General features: G+C 36.4%; 2 protein-coding genes and 1 long non-coding RNA gene across 5 annotated transcripts in view; 2 read left to right on the top strand and 1 right to left on the bottom strand.

The window, feature by feature from the left end:
• Positions 1-136: 136 nt before the first annotated feature.
• On the bottom strand, positions 137-8,768 carry LOC131324434 (uncharacterized). Its single transcript, XR_009199335.1, has 2 exons — positions 8,365-8,768; positions 137-344 (listed from the first exon to the last, which is right to left on the bottom strand). It is a non-coding gene; the product is annotated as an uncharacterized LOC131324434 (long non-coding RNA).
• A 1,048-nt stretch (positions 8,769-9,816) lies between these two features.
• The window catches only part of LOC131324432 (disease resistance protein At4g27190-like), an 82,202-nt gene continuing 69,818 nt past the window's right edge, over positions 9,817-22,200 (top strand). For 2 of the 3 annotated variants that reach the window (XM_058356398.1, XM_058356397.1), the window contains exon 1: positions 9,818-10,026. The gene's annotated coding sequence lies outside the window, so the exon portion shown is untranslated. Of the gene's footprint in view, positions 10,027-22,200 lie in introns of all 3 variants that reach the window. The other variant, XM_058356396.1, reaches the window with a different exon arrangement.
• LOC131323695 (disease resistance protein At4g27190-like) lies at positions 13,885-21,685 on the top strand. Its single transcript, XM_058355543.1, has 4 exons — positions 13,885-14,156; positions 14,398-16,588; positions 20,083-20,789; positions 21,667-21,685. Exons 1-4 carry the CDS (start codon positions 13,885-13,887, stop codon positions 21,668-21,670), a joined length of 3,174 nt encoding a protein of 1,057 aa, XP_058211526.1. The 3' UTR covers positions 21,671-21,685.

Raw genomic sequence — 22,200 nt, 5'->3', positions numbered from 1 at the left:
GCAGCTTCTCCAATACTACTTTATCAATATGATATAAAAATGTTACTCCAGGCATCTCCTTAATGATGGTTGACCATCAAACTTTACGTATTTCACGTTTTCCCAGCTCATATAAACCAATCTCCAATTCCCTTTTCCACGCAAACCTCTTAAATTCTTCTCTCTTTCAATCACTGCAAACATCTCTCTCTCCTCCCCCAACCGAAACAGTACCCCTGGCTCCGGTTTTCTTTTTTCTTGGCAAGCGGTGAACCACTCCTGAGATTTCCCCATCCGGTTGGCTTTCGCTCTCTCCATCCCACTCTGTAAAACACGCGCCAGCTCTCCCTCTTAGGTAATTTCCTCTCTTGGCCCTCATCTTATTTACTGTAGTTAGAACAAACAAATTAAGCAAAAAAAAAAAAAAAAAGAACAAGAAAGGGAAATGGAAATAAAAAATATTACCGCAAAATCAACGGGCATGATGATCGTGCTAACATCAAGGAAACCACCTAGCTATAATCTTTAGAACAAAGAGGAACCACTGGCCCAGAAGCTAGTCCAATTACTTTCAAAATTGCTCCACAGTAGTTAGAAAACGAAGGCAAGGGCAACTTTGTTAAGGTGAATTGTGGGATGCACAAAAGTAAAGTGAAAAATTATTGGGTTGGAACTTTATCAGTACTAGGGGTCGGGCACACACATCGCTAGTGCTCCCCTTTGCTATGAGCACTCTCTATGAGAACTGTTTTTATGAGAATTGTCTCTGTGAGAATTGTTTATGAGAGCTGTTTCCATGGGAACTGTCCCTATGAGAACTGTCTTTATGAGAACTGTTTCGGACAAAAATACCCTTGGTTATGTAAACTGGCTATGAGAATTGTCAATTCTCATAGTCAGTTCTATGAGAACTATGTGAAATGGCTCTGTGAATTGAAAAATACACAATTTAAATAGTCTCATTACACACTAAAATACACATTTCTCATAGAAAATACGTAGTTGTCATAGAAAATACACATTTCTCATAGATAATACTCAATTCTCATAAAAAATACACAGCTCTCATAGATAGTTGTCATAGACAATACACAGTTCTCTTAGAAAAATACACAGTTCTTATAGATAGTTCTCATAAAAAAATATAATGTTCCCGTAGAAAATACACAATTTTCATAGAAAAATATAATATTCTCATATAAAATACACAGTTCTTATAAACAATTATCGCAGAAAATACACAATTCTCATAGAAAATATACAATTCTCATGGACAAATACACAAATCTAATAGAAAATATACAGTTCTTATAAAAAATACGGTTCTCATAAAAAATATACACACAAACAAAAATTAAACAAATTCGTAGCACTCAGCTAAAATCCAACCAAGTGTAGTAGTAGTAATTATAAAAAAGTAAGGCCGAAAAATAAACAGTTTACATAACTTAACTACACACTAAAATAAAATAGTTCGCAATGCAGTTCTCATAGCCCACCGCCAAATTCACAGTCTCACGACATACTAAAATAAATAATTCGCATATGCTGTTCTCATAGCCTACCGCACAGTTCATATACCTTCACGACTCACTAAAATAAACAATTCGCATATACAGTTCTCATAGCCCACCGCACAGTTCACAAATAATTCGCATATGCAGTTCTCATTGCTCACCGCACAGTTTACATAGTCTCACCACACATTAAAATAAACTGTTTATGAGAAATTTTTTTTATCAGAACTTTAGAATTATCTCTATGAGAACTGTTTATGAAAATAATAATAATTATTTTTTGAAATCTAAGAGAATTGGGCTCTGTGAACTGAAAAACACACAATTTATATAGCCTCATCACACACTAAAATAAATAGTTTATATAGCCCCAATACACATAGTGCACATAGTCGATTAAACAGTTCACATAGTCGAAATTTTTTACCACACACTAAAATATATAGTTCACGTAGAAAATACACAGTTCCCATAGACAATTCACAATTCTCATAAAAATTACACAGTTCTTATGAAAAATACACAGTTCTTATAGAAAATAGAACAAAATTCACAACAAACACGATAACTTTCTCTCCATTGCATATTCCAATTTCCAAACCCCTTCCCCCTAAATTCCACATTTCACAACAAACAAATGTCGATGATCCCAATTTTCTTCGGCAACTAACAGGCAACAACAGCAAACCTTTGGTAAATCACAGGAGAGGTACAGATTAGTTTTTATCATAGGATAGGTACAGATTAGTTTTATTTTCGAAGACTGAGAGATAATACAAAACTGCTCCCCCGCTCGATCGAGGCGCCGCTGAGGTGACGTGCTCTTCACCGGAGGCCACTGCCGTCGATCGGGAAGTCCATAAGGGAGAAGAGCATGGAAAGAGGGGTTGTTGGGAGTGGAACCGGCTGTCGTGGGGAAGTCCCTGGCGGGATGTGAGGGATTCTCGCTCGGGCTCGTCGCCGGCGGCATGTTTGACGGGAATATTGGAAGAGGTGGGGCAGAGTGGTGTTGGAGGGAGATCAGGGAGAGAGGATTTGTGATGATGGCGAGATGGAGTTGACGCACGGAATAAATAGGGCAAAAAAATCATGACACGACATTTTTGAACCACTCCTGAGATTTCCCCATCCGGTTAGCTCTCGCTCTCTCCATCGGTCCATCCCACTCTGTAAAACACGCGCCAGCTCTCCCTCTTAGGTAATTTCCTCTCTTGGCCCTCATCTTATTTACTGTAGTTAGAACAAACAAATGAAGCAAAAAAAAAAAAACAAGAAAGGGAAATGGAAATCAAAAGTATTACTGCAAAAACAACGGGCATGATGATCGTGCTAGCATCAAGGAAACCACCTAGTTATAATCATTAGAACAAAGAGGAACCACTGGCCCAGAAGCTTGTTCCATTACTTTCAAAATTGCTCCACCGTAGACAGAAAACGAAGGCAAGGGCAACTTTGTTAAAGTAATTTGTGGGATGCGAAAAAGTAGAGTGGAAAATTATTGGGTTGCAACTTTATCAACACTAGGGGTTGGGCACACGCATCCCGTGTGTACGTCGGATTTTCATAACATTTTTGTAAAAATACTTCCCACTTATGTTTTAGGTCATGACATCATCATGATTTATCTTTCCCTTGTGTCTCTTAGAAATTTTGGCACACGCAATGTGTGTGGATGATTCATTAACACCAGCAAAAAAAAAAAAAATCTCGAGTCACAGTGATACTACATTACAACAATCTCATACCATGTTTGGGTTTTTTTGGGGTCATTTCACAAACCCATCAAATAGCAATCACAATGAGGCACTACTATTTTCGAACTCCACTTACAGCTAGAAATTTAAAAAAAAAACCACAAATAAGGAACACAAAATTAATTCTAAAGAAGTGAGAACGAAATAACAAAGAATAATTTGCTAGACAAAAGGAAGTAGACAATGGCAATGGCTTACATTGGTTTATTGTGACAAAGGACCAAGTATTCCCCCACAGAATGCAAAATTGTTCCAAATAGACAGAGTTGCAGGAGATCAAAAACAAAAAAAGAGTTGTTGGAGATCATAATTGAAATGAACTTCTTCTCCATTTGGAATAATGTTGTTCCAAGGGAGGGAGGGAAATTGTAGAAGCAGTTAACTGGGAAAACGGGAACATGGCAAATGGGTGCTATTATGTCATGATGATTTTGATAACTGTCATGCCATTTATGTTTTTACCCTCCAAAATTTGAACTATATTGTTTTGTATTTTTTCTCTTTAGAGGGTATTTTAGGAAAGGAAAATACATGACAGAGAAGGCACCAAACCGGTGCTCTCCCTTTATATATTACTACCTCCGTCACTTTTTAAGTGTCCTGTTTTGTAATTCCAACTTATTAAAAAGACATCATCATTATACCTTTCACATCAATTTTTTCCTCCACTTTCCCTACTTACCCATCATCATTACACTTTTACTCACTTACTTTTTAAAATAGAATCTACTTTTAGGAACAAAATACACAATTCACCAACTTTTACCCACTAACTTTACAAAATGAACACTTATTAAGGGACAGCTCAAAATGAAATACCGGACTATAAATAAGGGACGGAGGGAGTAGAATAGATATAGAAAAAGTTTGCTGGCAAGGAAAATTATTAGATTTTAATAGATTTTTTTTTAAGGTAACGAGTAGAGAGGGATAGATGTAGAAAATTTATTTGGGATCGTGTACAGGAATTTTGAGATCAAGAACGAACAATCCCAAGCCCACGTTTGGAACTTCTTGAAATAAAGGGAAAAAGAACAGAAAATAGTTCTTCAAAAATAAGAAAAAAGTGTAGAGAAGAAGTTACTGCATTCAATAATATGTTTTGCTATGTTCTCTCATTCTTGCTTCTCAAAGAAAACAATCGAATATTTTCTCTTCTCTTCCCTTACGTTCACCGTGTCTCTGAAAAAAGTAACAGAGATGAATTTATTGATGGGCAAAGTATAAATTATCTCCTTGTTGTTTGGACCTTTTGCACATCACCTCCCTGACGTTGAGAAATTGCCAATTCACCTCCTCGTGGTTTCGGACTAAAGTGCCAAGCTAACACCATTAACGGAAATCATTGAAATGATTGTAATACCCTCGGACTTTTTTAGATACATCCTAATTTGACCATGGTTGATTTATGCTTTCTTTTTTTGGCACATGTTTCCCTTTTTTCCATTCTCATGTTCTGCTACATAAAAAATTTAGATAGACAATTTTTTTCTGCTTTTATTCTTTAGGATATATTGAGCTAGAGAATTTATTCGTAAAACTGAAAAGCAAGGACTCTGAAAAACTCTGTTAAAAAAAAAAGGACTCCTAAAAGTAAACGTTGCTATTTTTTTTCTTCATGAAAAAACAAGAAACAAATTTTTAATTTTCAAAACAGAAAGGAAAAAACATGTTTGCTCACATGAATATTCTTGAAACAAAAATAGTACATCTTCAGCGTGCAACACAATTTCGGAACTTAAATCAATGCCCCGAATTGATTGCTCATTAAGCAGTGGAATCAAATAGGAGTAGTTGGAATTGGAGTTGTTTGAAATTCAGAGCCAACTTGGAATCCCATTTCCTTCACATTGTTTGTTTGCAACCCACAATGCAATCTTTGTTTCCTGAAAAATTGATTAGGTAATACTTCAAACACCAACATCTCAATGGTGGAAATCCGAAAACCCACCGCCCCAGCGCTAAGCAAAACTATTTTCTCGGTTCCAACTTTGAAGGACCCCTGGAGATGTTTGAGGAACAAGATTTGTGAGGTTTGTGAGGTTGAAACCCAATTTTGTCTTCTATCGATCAACAGCACCCACCATGTACCCAATTTTGTTTTTTGCACTTTGGGATGATTTGGGAGAGAGAGAGAGAGAGAGAGAGAGAGAGAGAGAGAGAGTCTACTGATATAGTGAAAGAAGCCCTGGAGTGATGAATGGGGAGGCATGGAAAAAACGATGATGTACTATTGCAAATTTGTTTAGCTGCTTCTGTATTGTTTTGGAGAAGATGAAGAAGGGTAATTTTGTCTTCTTCCATAGAAGTTTTAATCTTTCATTTTTCATTTGTACTCTCATCACAAGCATGTGTAGTTGTGTACACCTTCCATTAATTTGGATAGAAAATGTAACGGAAACACTTTAGTCCAAAACTATAAGGAGGTGAATTGGTCATTTTCAAATGTTAAGGAGGTGATGTGCCAAAAGCTCAAACCACAGGGAAGTATTCCATACTTTGCCCTTTATTGAATATTCCTAGATAAACGTCTGAGCCTTTTCATTGTAGTTTGATACTGTAGTCTCACAGTAAACATACGTACTTATGCAATGGAGAGTAGATTTCTAGAAGCAAAAACGTGATCTATACTAAGTAAAATGAGATATGATCCATTGATAGAGTACTAAATTGTTTTGAAGGTGCAGAATTTGAAGCGATTTTGATGCACCGGTAATGTGGCTTCAAACTGGTGGTTATATTCATCTTTAGGTTGAGTCTTTAACGCGGCTTACAGTCACAAATGGGAGCACCTAAATGCACACCAATACATGGATGCCGGGTCCCTGTAGCGTCTCACAATGGCTGCAAATAGCAGAGCCCCAAAACAATGTCGTTTTGGGGCCAACTTAGGCACTCCATTCCCTTCTGCTCCCTTCTCTTTCCTGTGATACCAATTGGTTTGTGGGGTTTACTTCGGAGTCCCACACAAACAACTAGTGCTATTTTGATACCTATCGATTCTAACGAAGATAATTTTTTTAATAAATTTTCTTCTCAACAAGGCAAACAATATTTGTAGTCCAAATCACAAGAATACAAGGTACACAATTGTCCAATTTTTTGTCAATATTCATTCATTATTTAGGATCCCAAACTCTAAATGAAAAATTAAAAGATTAGATCGATCATTTACAATTATCTAATTGAGTTGATTTTTTACTTATTCCCTCATAAAATTATTTTAATTTTTTTCAACGGCAAAGATTTCTTGTGTGGGGGCCTTGAAGTGAGCCCCACACAACCATGCATCATAGGAAATAGAGGGGAGCAAATGGACCGCCGAATACATATTTGAGAACCATCACTCGTCGTAGAATTTTTTTTTCAAGATTTGCACGTTTCAAATGGTTTGCTTCTAAGTGATTGTGTGTATTTAAACAAAGCAGCTATGAGTACCTACTCTCACTTTCCCCTTTTATTTGAGAGTATTTATTTATGTACATATGACTTTGGGACTCGTATTGAGTTCCACAAAGATGATCAGAGCCGTTCATTTTGTTCAAAATATTTTGTTTAGGATCATTTTTAAAAAATAATTCAATCAGATATCGATAAGAACGTTTATAAATACCCAACTTTATTCAATGCTCAGGTGAAGCTTGGCCCATACCTAATACTTCAAAATTGCTCCACTGTAAAAGGAAAATTGATCGATCAAGCCCTTATTGATATCCGGATGAGCTGCATTTTTATAGGGACTCTTTAAAAAATGTTTTCATAAATTAAATAGTTCCAATCATTTGTGTGACTCCTAGGTGAGTCTCACATAATCCAGTATATATTTGGCGTACACCAAATACCAAATGTGTAACGACCCGCTCCATCTTTGTACAATATTGTCCGCTTTGGACGCCCAAAAGTCATAGACTTCCCAGGAGGTCACCCATCCCTGGATTGCTTCAGGATGAGCATGCTTAACTATGAAGTTCCTATGCGCTTTGGCCTACCCTCACGGCTTTAAAAGGAGTTGTACAAGTAGGAGGGATCTTTTATTATAAACCATGACTTGCCCCCTCCTGTGCGGACGGAGCCTACCATCCTACAGCACCGCCGGCAACCGGAAAGCGGGGTGTCACAATCTACCCGCCTTAGGGATGCAACGTCCTCATTGCACAGGCCCAGCAACCTTCCCCTAGTGGCTATGGTGTGACACTTAGTTCTGTACAGCACAATCAGTGTGCTCGTACCAAATTCTAGAGGTAGCCCCTACCACGTAGACCAAGGTTGTGCTCTGATACCATCTGTAACGACCCGCTCCATCTTTATACAATATTATCCACTTTGGACGCCCAAAGCCCATAGACTTCCCAGGAAGTCACCCATCCCTGGATTGCTTCAGGATGAGCACGCTTAACTATGAAGTTCCTATGCGCTTTGGCCTGCCCTCACGGCTTTAAAAGGCTTTGTACAAGTAGGAGAGATCTTTTCTTATAAACCATGACTTGCCCCCTCCCGTGCGGACGGAGCCTACCATCCTACAGCACCGCCGGCCACAGAAAAGTGGAGTGTCACAAAATGCCTTAACCCCACACACACACACACACACACACACACACACATATATATATATATATATATATATATATACCCCTTCCTATGACGGCGTCTTCATTTTAAATAAAATACGGACGTCCCCTTTTCTCCTATTTTTTGATCAAATTTTGATGATCTGAGCTGTTCAATATGGTCAGAACGTGATTTTAAGGGTACTCGCTAGAAATCAGCAATAAAAATGACTGGGAAGGGCTTGATTTGAGCAGTTTTTATTTGAACCATTCGATAAAATACAAACAAAAACAGCTCGGATCAAGCCCTTTCTGGTCTTTTTCTTTGCTAATTTCTCGCGGGTACCTTTAAAATCACATTCTGAACATATTGAGCGGCTCGGATCATCTCAAATTGGTCGGAAAAGGGACGCCCTTAACTTAATAAGTTAAGGGTGCCCTTATTGGAAGTTTTGTGTGTGTATATATATTAAAAGAAAAGGAAACCAAAACCAACATTATTATAAGCCTCGCTCTGCTAAATTTTTTATTTTTAAGTGCTTATTTTCTGTTTTCAAGTTAGAGTACATGTGGGAGGTGAAGTGAAGTCGAGAATTATTGGAAAGGACAAAACAAACCCAGATACTGTAGAGCCATTCTAATTCCGCGGATATTGAATTGTGCTTTTCCTGCTCTCCACTAATCTCATCTCAAACCCATGATCGATTGATAGCTTTGATAATATCGATTCAAAAGTTTCACTGGGAGACTGCTGAGTGAATAGCTTTGGTCTTCAAATTCGTCGTGTTCATCAACACAAGGTACATTTGCAAAAGTCTTAAGTTTTTATTTTTTTTCCTCACTTCCTCAAATACGTTGTAAGGAGAAATTTTTCAGTACCGAGCGGTTATATCCCACTTGGTGTCCGCTCGGCACTTTCGAGCCGTTCAATACACTTTTGGATGGTTCAGATTAAAACCTTCTCTCCCCTCTCACCCCTCCTCTTTCTCTCTTCTTTTTTCCCTCCAAATCTGAGCTGTCCAAAATTACATCGGACGGCTCGGATGTGCCGAGCGGGCACCACGTGGTACCCACCCGGCACTGAAAAATTTCTCCGTTGTAAGAGTATTCACAATGCTATAATAAAAAATAAAAGGTTTTTAAAGTTAATGATGTTGGTGTAATAAGGCTCATAATATTATAATCAAACTTAACAACCTTCTTAAAAATAATCAAATTTTGGGTTTTGAAAAAATCAAAACTAACATTTTCACAATAACTAAATTTAATAGACCCTATATATTCTCAATCAAATACATCAATCATCATACAAAAATATTCTATCTCTCTTCCCTTTTCCTCTCTCTATCTTTTCGAATAATATTTTTGAAAAAACAAATATTTTACTAAAAAATTGTTTTTTTTCCAAAAAAAAGTTTTAAAAACTATTTTCAACCTTCTGTTGAGTTGTTCTCTATTTTCAACCTTTTTTTACACCGCAAAGAAAAAAATAAAAGGAAACTTGCTTGCTGTTTAATTGTCCTCTCTTGCGTTTTTTATTTAGACTCCGTTTGTTTGAGTGTAAAATATTTTTCGATAAAATATTTTACCTATTTTCCTGTGTTTGATTGTATAAAAAATGAGAAAAATATTTACATGTAAAATATTTTTCATTAATTGGATGAAAATGACTTATCCTTAAATATTCTGTAAGTTATTTTCCGAAATGAACTTGTTGCGTTCTATTGCAATTCTCACTCCTTAGTTTCCTCGATCATTAGTCCTAACTCACGTTCAATTCCAATATTCTCAAATCTCTCCACCGTTTAAGCCCCCTTCTCTCTCTACACTATTTTGTCGATTTCTAAAAATATTTTTCAAGTGTCAACCAAAAACAAGAAAATAAAAGTTTGAAATTTGTTTTCTAAAAAAACATTTTACATTGAGTCTCACACAATTCAATGTATATTTGGTGTACTGGCGTAACCATAGAAAAAGAAAAGAATTCCAGAATCAACATTACTAAAGTCAACGTGGGAGCCAGTAGGTGAAGTGAAATGGATAACTATCGCAAGCCTATTGTTGAACCCAGAGACTATTGAACCATTCTCATTCCGCGGATATTGAACTGTGCTTTTCCTGCTCTCCACAGATCTCATCTCAAACCCGTGATCGATTCAAAGGTTTCACTGGGAAATTGTTGAGTGAATAGCTTTGGTCTTCAAATTCACTCTGCTCATCAACACTGAGGTACATTTGCAAAAGTCTTTAGTTTAATTGCTTCCTCATTCCTCAAAATCCCCACTTCCTCAATTATGTTGTAAGGAGCGAAAAAAACGAAACTGAAATATCTGTTGAATTCTATTTTGTAGCTTCTCTGTTTTCAACTGTTTTTTACACTGTAAAGATAAAAGGGAAAAGGAAATCACTCTGTGGCTCCGTTTGTTTCGATGTAAAATGTTTTTGGGAAACTTAATTAGCCATCCTTTTTACCCTACTTATTTAGGTGCTCATCATAATGTATTTAAATACTTATCTTTCCATCATCAAATTCAATTAAATACTAAATTACCCTTTCTCTCTCCTGATTTTTCAAATCTTTCTCTTTCTCTGTTTTTTTTTATCTTTTCTTATTATCTCAATCCTCTCTCCTCTTTCAAACATTTCTCTCACCTAATCTTTTGAATTTTTTCTCTCTCCTAATCTTCTCTCTCATATTTTCATTCCCCAAATATCTAAAAAGAAAATATTACTCTTACAAAAACGAATGTGTAAGCCGAAAAACATGACCAATTCACAAAACATGGCGAAACCTGATCGAAGTAGATGAACAAGACAAGATCAATTAAAAAATATGACAAAATTGAAAAACATGACAAATTTCGAGAAGTGTAGGTTTCGATCAAGGTAGATGAACAAAACATGATCAAATAAAAAATATTACAAAAATCAGAAAACATGACAAATTTTGAAAAGTGTAGGTTTCAATCGAGGTAGATGAACAAAACATAATCAAATAAAAAACATGACAAAAATCAGAAAATGTGACAAGTTTTGAGAAGTGTAGATTTCAATCGAGGTAGATGAACAAAACATCATCAATTCACAAACATGACCAAAATTGAAAAATATAATACCTAAAACTGATATTCCAGCAACGCAATCTGGTAACGGCGGCGATTAAGAGGACGGAAGCGATGTGACTCAACCTTAGAATCTCGATCATTCATGATTGTTTTGATGTCGTCCACTCTCGTTTCTAAATATCAATGAAACGAAAAATTGATGACAACGGTGCTGTTCCAGGTTCTTCTCCAAGATCAATGACTACAATGACGCTATTTTAGAACGATGCCGTCGACTTTTTTTTTTAATAACCCGGATGCTCCGCCGTCGACTTGAAACCCAGATCTGGAGTGGTTCGAAGCGGTAGGTCGCCGCGGGTGCGGAGTGGGACAAACGGGGTGGGTCGCGGTCGGACGGGAGTGGGCCGCCGAAACACAAATCCAATCCATGGCTTCGATTTGAAACGTGCGTGCACGTGTGGTGGTGGTGATGGGGTCAAGAGGAGTTGTTTTCTTCGGTGCATTATTGCTTTGATTCATGTTGGAATGTACGGGGATTGACAAAGAAAAGAGCAGAGAGGAAGAGGGAGTAATGGGGGACCCCATACCAGATTATGAGTACGTGTTTGAGAGAAATGAGACTTCTCCGGCTATGTATTCTTCGAGATTTGAGAGAGAGAATGTGTTTGGATAGACATTAAATTTGAAGGGAGAGAGAGAGTTAATTAACGAAGAAATTAAATAAGGGCAAAATTGGTCATTCAACCAATTTAAGGATGAAGACATAAGTATTTAGGGGGTGTTTGGGAGCCAATTTTTTGACTTTTCATTTTCAACTTTTTGCCTTTTTGGCTTTTGGGATTATGATCAGAATATATTTTGTATTTGGTAGAGTGTTTGGATAATATGTGCAGAATGCATTTTGCAGTAGGAGTAGTGTTTGGAAGATATGGAATGAAAATGAATTATGGATTGATTTTTTACTGTATTGCCCCCGATTATTAATAATAGTGTATAATGTATATAAATAATGTTTTAATCAATTTTTTTAAATTTACTTTTGAAATTGGATGTACATGACCTGAAAGTGTCCCCTTTTTTTAATTATATATTTTTTATTTCAATTATTGTTTGCTATTATGTGAAGAACTGGTGGGAGGTGAAGGAAAATCAGTTGAGAGATAACGTTCCAAAACGGACCCAGGACTTTGCAGCCTCCATGGCACAACAACCCCTAGCATGACTAAAAACGTCAACGTTTTGGTTTTAAAAAAAATCCTTACCATCAATTTGCAATCCTATATATGGAGCAGAAATATGATTATAAGAGCCTTAGAGACAAAATTTGATTATGTCTCTTTAGAATAATATGATCAGAATAATAAGATCTTCACACCCGTTCAAACGGATTAAAAATTGGAGTATTTAATTTTTTAACCATATTTTTTAATATATAAATTGTCTAAAAAAATTAAGTGCTCAAATTTTCACTTTGTTTGAATCAGTGTAAAGATCTTATTATTCTTATCATATTATTCTAAATGGTCATAATTAATTTTTATTTATAAGACTCTCATAATCACATTTTTCTCTACAGAGTCCTAAATAAATAACATATACTTAATATGAGAGCCCTAGAGATAAAAATGAATTACGACGCTTTAGAATAATACGATCAGAATAAACAAGATATTTTCACCAATTCAAACGGAGTGAAAATTTGAGCACTTAATTTTTTGAAACCGTTTATATATTAAAAAATATGGTTAAAAAATTAAGTACTCCAATTTTTAATCCGTTTGAACGGGTGTGAAGATCTTATTATTTTGATAATATTATTTTAAAGAGACATAATCAAATTTTGTCTCTATGGCTCTCATAATCACGTTTCTGCTCCATAGGATTGTAAATTGATGGTAAGGTTTTTTTTTTTAACCAAAACGTTGCCCTTTTTAGTCCCCGGGTCCTTGAAAACCGAAGGCAAAGTGGAGATTATCCAAAAGGCAGAGGGTATGGTTGTCTTTTTGGCATGGCTGGATTCCAAAATGGGAAAATGGGAATTGGAAAAGCTCCTATTATCAGATTCTGCCTTTTATTTTAGAAACAAGAAATCGAAAAATCTATTTTACCCAAAACCCATTTTCTCCTTTCCTGCCAAACACCCAAAACCCAAAAATGAGAATTTAAAAATGTAAAAAGTGGCCATCCAAACACCCCCTTAAACTCATTAGGATGGACACCTAAATAAGATCCCATATAGGATGTCTATTTAATTTTCTCAATGTTTTTTTAGAAAAATAAACTTTAAATTTTTATTTTTCGGTGTTTGGTTGCACATGAAAATATTTTCAGAAACTGACAAAATAGTGGAGAGAGATGGAGTGAGAGAGAAATTTGGTGTATTAGAAGTTAGAACAGTCCAGACAAGGCAATAGGAAATTTAACCCCTCTCACCTCTCGTGTTGGGATTTTAAGAAACGGGGAAGACTCCGGTCCATTGCCGTAAAATAACTTATCAAAAATTTGGGAAGAAATCATTTGTGCCCATATGATGGAAAATGTTTTATTTTGAAAAATGTTTTAATTTTTTTTCTAACCAAAAACGGAAAGTGACGAATATTTTACATTGAAGCAAACCAAACGAGCCCACATCCTCTCTTGGGTTTTAAATTACTTATTTGGTTGCTTCTCCTATGTATTCCCTTTTGATTTCAAAGTTTTGTTTGTATTCTTGTCCCGTGCTACTTCTTCATTCCTACTTGTCTTGTACAATTACCGAAACAGTATTCTCTGTGCTTTGTTCTCATTTTCCAAAGCTCACTTTCTTTGTTTCCGTTTTGTAGAAAAGCCTTGTGCTGTCTTCTTCCGGTATTACACAGACACAGAGAGAGGGCTGAGAAATGGCTCTCGATTGTGCTCTTGCCATCGGAGGGAAGATAGCAGGATATCTGATTGACACAATTGGTCGTCAGTTTGGTTATCTGATTTACTACAACACCAACCTTGAAAGCCTAAGAGATAAAGCCTAAGAGATAAAGTCAAAATGTTGGAAGAGAGAAGGGGCGATGTACAACTATTGGTTAACCAGGCAAAACGAAAGGGAGAACTTATTAGACGTGAAGTTGAGGGGTGGCTGGCAAGAGTAGATGAAGCCAACAGAGAGGCCAACAATATTCTCATACAAGGTCAAGCAAACGAAGGGTGTTTGAATGGGAGGTGTCAAAACCCGAAGTCATGCCACTCAATTAGTAGGAAAGCAAAAAAGATGGTGGAAAAGGTGGCTGAGCTGCACGAAGGTGGTGACTTTACCCGAGTGTCGCACACCGCGCCTCCACCCGGGATAGAATCCAGACCCACTGACGATATTAAATGTTTTGAATCAAGGAGTTCGATCCTGAAGGAAGTCATGGAGGCGCTCAAGGAAGATGGTGTCAATAATATAGTTGGCATATGTGGGATGGGAGGTGTTGGTAAGACAACACTGGCGAGACAAGTTGCCAAGAAAGCTAAGGAAGAGAAAAATTTCGATGACGTTGTGATGGCGACCGTTTCACAGAATTCTCGTCATATTGGATGATGTTTGGAAGAGAGTTGAACTGAATGATATTGGAATTCCATTCGGAGATGACCATAAAGGTTGCAAAATTTTGGTGACTTCCCGAAATGAAGAGGTTTGCAACGATATGGGAGCTCAAAAAAAAATTCCAGTTCAAATCTTGCAAAAAGAAGAAGCATGGAATTTTTTCAAAGAGATGGCCGGAATTCCAGAAGACGACACTAATTACCAGTCCATCAAAAGAGAAGTTGCAAATGAATGCGGAGGCCTACCGATTGCTATTCTTACAGTTGGAAGGGCACTCAATGGAAAAGGTGAGTCTTCCTGGCGTTCTGCTTTTGCACAACTTCGCAAGTCCATCGGCGAAAACATAAGGGGAGTAGAGGAAAATGTGTTTAGACTTCTTGAGTGGAGTTACAATAACTTGGAAAGTGAGGAAGCCAGGAGATGCTTTTTGCTTTGTTCCTTATTTCAAGAAGATTATGACATTAAGGTAGAAGATATTGTTAGGTATGGGATTGGACTAAAGTTGTTTAAGCGAATTGATAGCGTGGGAGAAGCAAGAGACAGAGTATGTGCCCATGTAGATCACTTGAAGAAATGTTTTTTATTGATGGATGGCAGAGATGATCGATGTGTTAAAATGCATGACGTGGTACGTGATGTCGCAATATCGATCGCATCTAGAGAGGAACATTCGTATTTGGTTAGGTGTGATGGAGCACTGAAAGAATGGCCAGAGGAAGAACGACGTGGGAACTATGGTGTAATTTCAATGAGATGCACCGGTATGGGGTGGGGGCTACCCGATAATTTAGAGTTTCCAAGGCTCCAACTTTTGCGGCTGGAGTGCGACGACTATTATCGTCAACCTCGCATAGAATCCCCCGAGAGCTTGTACCAAGGGATGAAGGAACTCAAAGTGGTAGCTATTTCGAGGATGGAGATCCCATCACTGCTGCCATCACTCCGATGCTTAGCCAACCTTCAAACCCTGTCACTGTCTCGTTGCAATTTGTCGCATACAGATTTGTCAGTAATCGGAGGGCTTATGAATCTGGAAATTTTGAGCTTTACTGGATCTAATATCAAAGAGTTGCCGAGAGAAATAGGTAATCTTACTCGCTTGAAGCTACTAGATTTATTGCATTGCGCAGCAGCGACAAGGATTCCTCACGCAGACACAAGGATTCCTCATGGCGTTTTGACAAGTTTATCGAAGCTGGAAGAGTTGTATATTGGGAAGAGCTTTACGGGGTGGGATGTTGTTGAAGAGGGAAAAGATATAATATTAACTAATGCATCCATAGCCGAATTAGCATCGTTGCCTAATTTGGTGGCTTTGGATATTGATGTACCAAAAATTGAGTGTTGGGTCTGGCCCAGAGATGTGGACGTCCTTGGGAAGATAAGGGCATTCGGTATTTCGTTGGGGCAATCAAATATAAAAAGTACTGCCATTGATGGTCAATGTTTGCTTCCATCAACTAATCAATTGGTACTCAAAGCACTTGACGTCAGTCGTGGTGTTATGGAGATACGTGGGCTTAAGATGCTTTTGAAGATCACGACAAATCTACAGTTAGATTCAACTATTGGGGTCGGGCACGGTATCTGTGATTTGAACGAACTTGGTTTTAAACACTTGTCAAAGCTGAGAGTGGTTAATTGTTTAGATTTAGAGTGCCTCATCAACACAAGCGATGATCAGCTGGAAAAGGAGGCCTTCTGTGCGCTGGAAACTCTGGACCTAGAAGACTTGCCTCAACTGAAGCATTTGTGGAAGGGTCCCACTCAACTTGCATGCCTCCGCAATCTTACGTGTGTAGAGGTGCATGAATGTCCAAAATTGGGATATTATGTGTTCTCACTTGCCATAGCCAGAAATCTCGTGCAATTGCATGAGCTTCAGGTAACGAGATGCAGTGAATTGGAAGTGATTGTTTCTGATGGAGGAGGAGAGCATGAGATAGAAGCAGTAGGAGAAGATGATGATATTGTGTTTCCGAAACAGGAGTCATTGCGTCTTTGTTTTCTGCCAAATTTTACTGGTTTTTGCAAAGGCATGAATGCAATTAGGATGCCACAATTGAAACTGTTGAGACTCCAATACATTTCAAAGCTCAATTATCTATGCCCTGCTTCAAGGAGTAATAATGATACCACCATTCAACCACTATTCAACAACAAGGTATGCTTCCGATCCAAGAGTTCAATTTATGCTCAATAATTTTGTGGAAGGCTTTTAATTTAGTTTATTAGATCTATATTTTCAGTGGAGATCAATTTCAGGTTATATCGTGCTTCCTTCATTTTGCTTTATTTCGATGAATGTGTAAAGGTGAATTATGAATGTGTAAATGTGAATTAAAAACTTAATTTCTAGTAATGTTACTAAATTTTAATGTACTTTTTCGAGGCCAATAAAAGCTATAGTTTTCTTATACCATCTTACTCTCTCCGTCCTTTTTGAGTGTCCAACTTCGTAAATTCAAATTTTTCATGGCGATGTTATCATTTACTTCAAACAACCTAGCTTTCAAAAATTACCCTTTTATGGAAATATTGGCCTTGTTCGTTTTGATATTTTACTTTGTTTTCCAATCATTATTACTCTATATTTTTCTCCAATTATTACCCTATTTCTCAAATTATTAATTTTATTTCTCTCTCTATCTCTTTCCACTAACTTTTCATAGAGGAATCTAATCAAAAGGGCCAAATGAAAATTTTGACAACTTTTTTCTACTAACTTTGTAACATAAACATTTATTAAGGGACAATCTTAAATAAAATACTAACTAAAAGAGGAACGAAGAGAGTATATGCATGTTATGCCTCCTATATAATTTGATCCTTTTTTTGTTTATTTTCAAGTCAAGAAATAAACCAAGAAATCTATGTTCATTGCACTACTAGGATAGGTAGTCATAATCTCAAAGATTCTAAATTGCTATCAATTCCGTCCAAATCAAACTTATCCTTAAGTCCCAAACAATTGGCATCGGCTACATGAATGCTTTTCTCCATTGTGCTCGTCTAATGGCATTATATTCCACGATATTCAACAAATTAACCCTTATACTTCCATGCACATGGGCAAGTTTCAACTCCCATAAGCACCCATCCCCCTCCCCAAATTCCCTAGGATAGAATAAATTAGGTTTTAACAAATGGCAAAAAAAAACTTGAGATTATGCTTGCAGTTTGAGATTACTTTTGCATAGTTCAAACAATGGTTTTTTTAGGGAAATAATTTTTCTTAGTACGTTGATCCTTTTAGTCAAAAATAATTTAACGCTTTTATTTTAATATGCACGAACTACTTTCAACCCTTTTATTTTAATATGCACGAACTACTTTCAACCCTTTTATTTTAATATAAAACTCTTTATTTTAATTTAAAAATAAAACTCTCAGAACATGAAACTACTTTCAACCCTTTTATTCTAATATGCACGAACTTTTTATTTAGAAGTTTTTGAATGAATATATGGAAATAACGTATTATTTCATTAGAATTTCTTTTGAATGAGGAAAAATGGGGAAATGATAGTTAAAAATTAACGTTCTAGGCTAGAATACATACATGGAGGCATTCACAAGTGAAGTGTTGGACACAAGAAGTGGGAGAAAGAGTGTATCAAAGTATAAGTCGGACTAGGGAGGCTTATATTAAGCAAAAGAGAAGTTTGATGAAACTACACCCCTATTTCATTGGAAAACTGAAGCCTATTTTGGCCAAGTAAGCAAAATGATTTATTTTTGTCCTTATTCAATTTTTTTAAGATTATTTTTTTTTGAAATTTTTTTGTGGATTATTGCTTCATCAAGACGAGAAGAATCTAAAAATAATCATTTTGAACAAAATTTAAGTTTTTCTGAATACAGACAAAAACAAGCCAATTTTTTTTCGTCTTTATTAAAAAAATTGGGTTTCGATCATAATTTTTACATTTTAGATTCCTCTTGTCATGACGAAGCATTAATCTATAAAAAAAAATCGATACAAAACTAATAAATGCAAAAAAATTAAGTGAAGACAAAATAAGCCCGGCTTATTTATTTGGCCCAACATTTCCTAAATCTTTTCACGAGAGGTTAATTCTATGATATATGAAATTTATCATATAGAGAAATTCTAAATCTTTCATCTTTGAAATTTATCATATTCAAATGAGATCATGATCATTTTCATCATAAAGCCACTTGTTATGTTTAATCAATGAACATTAGAAATTTTGATGATGGACATATTGAGTCTATTATGTTACGCCTAGTAGTAAAATGTTATGCATCTTTTTTTTCCCAAATGTTAACAAATTCATTGATAGCAAAATGACTCTCTAAAAACTTTTAGAGAGAGAAATAAAACTGCATTTCATTTCGTTGTGAAAAATATAAATCTTGATTACAACAGAAATGAGCCTGAGCTCTACATATATACACTAGCTAACCGATGTGGCTCACCAAATCACAGAATTACACGTGGAATGAGCCTAACAAATTCTAACTGTCTGACTAACTCTTAGTTGCTTGACTGCCTAACTAAGTTTTCAGTTTGCTCAATCATTGAGTACTCCAGTATGTAGCTTCCTTCCTCATCAACTGATATGCTGCTCGAGCTTCATTGACACTCTCTCATCACAACAATTGGGGAAGAGTAATTATTTGGTACTCCCGGTGTATACTCCCTCTCCTCACATAACATTTGGGGCCTACATGTGGATCCTGCATAAGCCCCACATGTTATGTGAGAGGAGGAAGTATACACCGGGAGTATTGAATAATTTTCCATTGGGGAACTGATATCCAGTTCGTACTGCGCCCCACGCCATACCCCTTCCTTGCTAGCTCATGAGTGCGCCACTCTGTTACCCATACTGCAAACAAATTGGAAACAGCTCAACCTTAAAGCCCTGCACTGTACTTGATCGATCGAAAATCATAGATTAATAATACTGTGCTTTATGCCCATTGAGCATGTTGAATGCTTAGCCCCTTAATTCCTAGCTTCCTCCTGTTGAATGCTTATGCCCGTTCAGCATGTCAATCAAAACCTTCGCATCCTCCTCAATGAGGACATTCCTGTACGTAACGAGCATCAGAGCAACCATCACGGCCTCTCTTAGCGCCAAGGCTTCCTCAACTTTTGCATTTCCAGCGGCCGGCCTCCACCTCGCAAGAACAGGCCACTAAAAAATTCCCTTGACCATCTCTTGCTACAACTCCAATTCCACCGCATTTTCAGTGTTGGTCGAAAGCCCCGTCGAAATTCATCTTCAAAACATGCTCAACGGGATTACAGAAAAGATCGATTTAAACTGCCTTGTTATAGAAAAGTAGGAAATATTGGACTTGTTCAAATCTTATAATTAGTATGTGTATTGTAATAAGAGATTGTAGGAAATATTTGATCATGTTCAAATCTAATAGTAATTAGTAAGTGTATTATTGGATTGAAAAAGATTGAAGAATAAAATAAAAAGTATATATCTCTATGAAATGTTGTCGCTAATAGGCTGCCCTTTTGTTTAAAATTATAACTTTTTAACTGTACTTAAACTTTGGACCATATTTACTGAGACATTCAATGGAGTGGGTTTATTTGAATTCTACTCTTAGTTTGTTAGGACTTAGGTGCAGTACTGATTTTCTTAACGTGGTGGATTTAATTAATTGCAGGATGCATTGAGTAGCATAGAGGAATTGCATTTGATTAAAGTGGAAGACCTTAGAGAAATATGGCCTGGGGATCTTCAAGAAAAACTAAGGGAGATTTGGGTTTGTGGATGTGACAAGTTGTCGAATATTCTTTTTCCATCTAATTTGATCGAATGCATGGAAAAGCTAGAACTTACTGTAGAGTCCTGCAAGTCAGTGGAAGTAGCATTTGACTTGGGCGAACTAAATATTGGTGGAGAAGGCGATGGGAATATAGACATAGCAATATTCCCTTGCTTAGCTTCTTCGACACTTATTGGGCTACCAAAGTTGAGGCATGTTTGGGCGAATTATCCACCAACAATATCTCAAGGCTTTCAGAATTTGACATCCCTATATGTGTCTTCTTGCGGCAGTTTGAGAATTTTGGTCTCACCTTTCGTAGCCAGACTTCTTGTGAACTTAAAACAACTACATATAAATAGATGTGATACGATGGAAGCAATCATTGACTGGGAGGAAGAAGAAGTAGATGACGGGATCAGAACAAATATAATCATCTTTCCTCAACTAACTTCCCTCCAGCTCTTCAATCTGCAACTCTTGACGAGTTTCTGCCCCCAGCGTTGCACTTTCCAAGGATCGTGTTTGAAAGAAGTGCGAATACAAGATTGTCTTGCATTGGAGTCACTCCCTTCGGCAGTCCAATGCGTAATTGACGAGCAAGGGTAAGTTTAGGAATGGTATACAGTACACCAAACATCATCATTCATACATCTAATATATTCTATTATAATTTAATCGTCATCCATTCTATTTTTGTTCTCTTTGTATATTGGTATTTGAGACATACAGAATTCACGAAAAAATATTTATATTGATTTTGAACACGCTAATGAAACATAGAGATAACTAAATACACTAACAAAACATAGAGATAATGCCAAAGATAGAATTAATAATCGAGTTGTTTTAATTAGTTACAGAGTTTAAGCATTATTATTATTTTTTAAAGTAGTTTGTGTAACTTAAATCTATTTTGACTAAATTAGTTTAAATTCCGATGATGAAATTAAGTTAAGGGTGGATATATAGAATGTAACACCTTGTAATTTATTGGCATAAAAATTCCTAGTATTCTAACTTCTAGTAAGAGAGAATTTCATATCCTAAACTAGTTATACAGTCCTCCCTTTTCTCTCAAATCCCTCCAAGCAATGCTAGGTACACAGAAAATGTATCCCGAAATTATCCCAAAAAGATAAATCTACGGTACAGATTTACTTCAAAAGATAAATCAACAATATAGATTCATTTTTTTGGTAATTTCGGAGTAGATAAATTTTATGTGTACATGTTGAACATGTTGCTTATAAGTCGTTAATGAGATGGAACACTTGACAAGTGATAGTCATGAACGGCCTAGTTGAGCCGTTATTTGCTGAATGAAATATTTGCAACATGGGCTTAAAATGTTGGATATAAAGATTTACATTTTGAGAAATGAATTCGTTGACTTATAAGTTCATGGGAAACTAGTAAGTTTGCCATATCTTGTGTCACACTAGCCTAATGTTTAAAACATTATTGTACGTAATGTTGCAGGTAATTTATGATTTTGTGCAAAACGCTTGATGCGGCACTCGCAATAAAGCTAGGGTCCTGATTGAGCAAGACGTAGTCCTATCTATCTACCTCTCCAGAGCTCGCTTCTTAATATTATTGTTACTCTTCCATGCTGTTTACTCTCAGGAACCTCTTTAATACCGAAGAAGCCTGAATGTTTGTTTTTTAGTATCAATAATGTAGTAGGATCGTGTGTACTTGTAACTCAGATTTGTATCTTTTGTTGACAGTTGTGCTAGACTTGTGGCCAAGACCGTGGTTATGCTTATGTGTAATTCAGGATGTTTGTAATAACTTTGACCTATCTTACACTTAGTTGTGGTTAATTTATCACGCTTTCGCTTTTTTCTGTTACACTCGAGTATTTTTATTTATTTATAGATTAATGAGCAGAAAATTTCTAAACTATTTATTTCACAGGCCTTAGTGAGTAAATTAACCTCATTGGCCGGTCATGACCCATGTGTTTTTGAGTTGGGTTGTGACACGCACACTTCCATTAAGCAGAGAGAC

The sequence above is a fragment of the Rhododendron vialii genome, chromosome 4a, assembly GCF_030253575.1.
Source record: "Rhododendron vialii isolate Sample 1 chromosome 4a, ASM3025357v1".
NCBI classification, from domain to species: domain Eukaryota; kingdom Viridiplantae; phylum Streptophyta; class Magnoliopsida; order Ericales; family Ericaceae; genus Rhododendron; species Rhododendron vialii.
This window is presented reverse-complemented; position numbering and strand designations above follow the sequence as displayed.

Excerpts from the sequence above, each read along its gene's own strand:
- LOC131323695 (XM_058355543.1), top strand. The coding sequence starts at position 13,885 with ATGTTGGAAGAGAGAAGGGGCGATGTACAACTATTGGTTAACCAGGCA. Across the intron at positions 14,157-14,397 it reads GGTGGTGACTTTACCCGAGT|AATTCTCGTCATATTGGATG; the intron begins GTCGCACACCGC and ends ACCGTTTCACAG. Across the intron at positions 16,589-20,082 it reads AACCACTATTCAACAACAAG|GATGCATTGAGTAGCATAGA; the intron begins GTATGCTTCCGA and ends AATTAATTGCAG.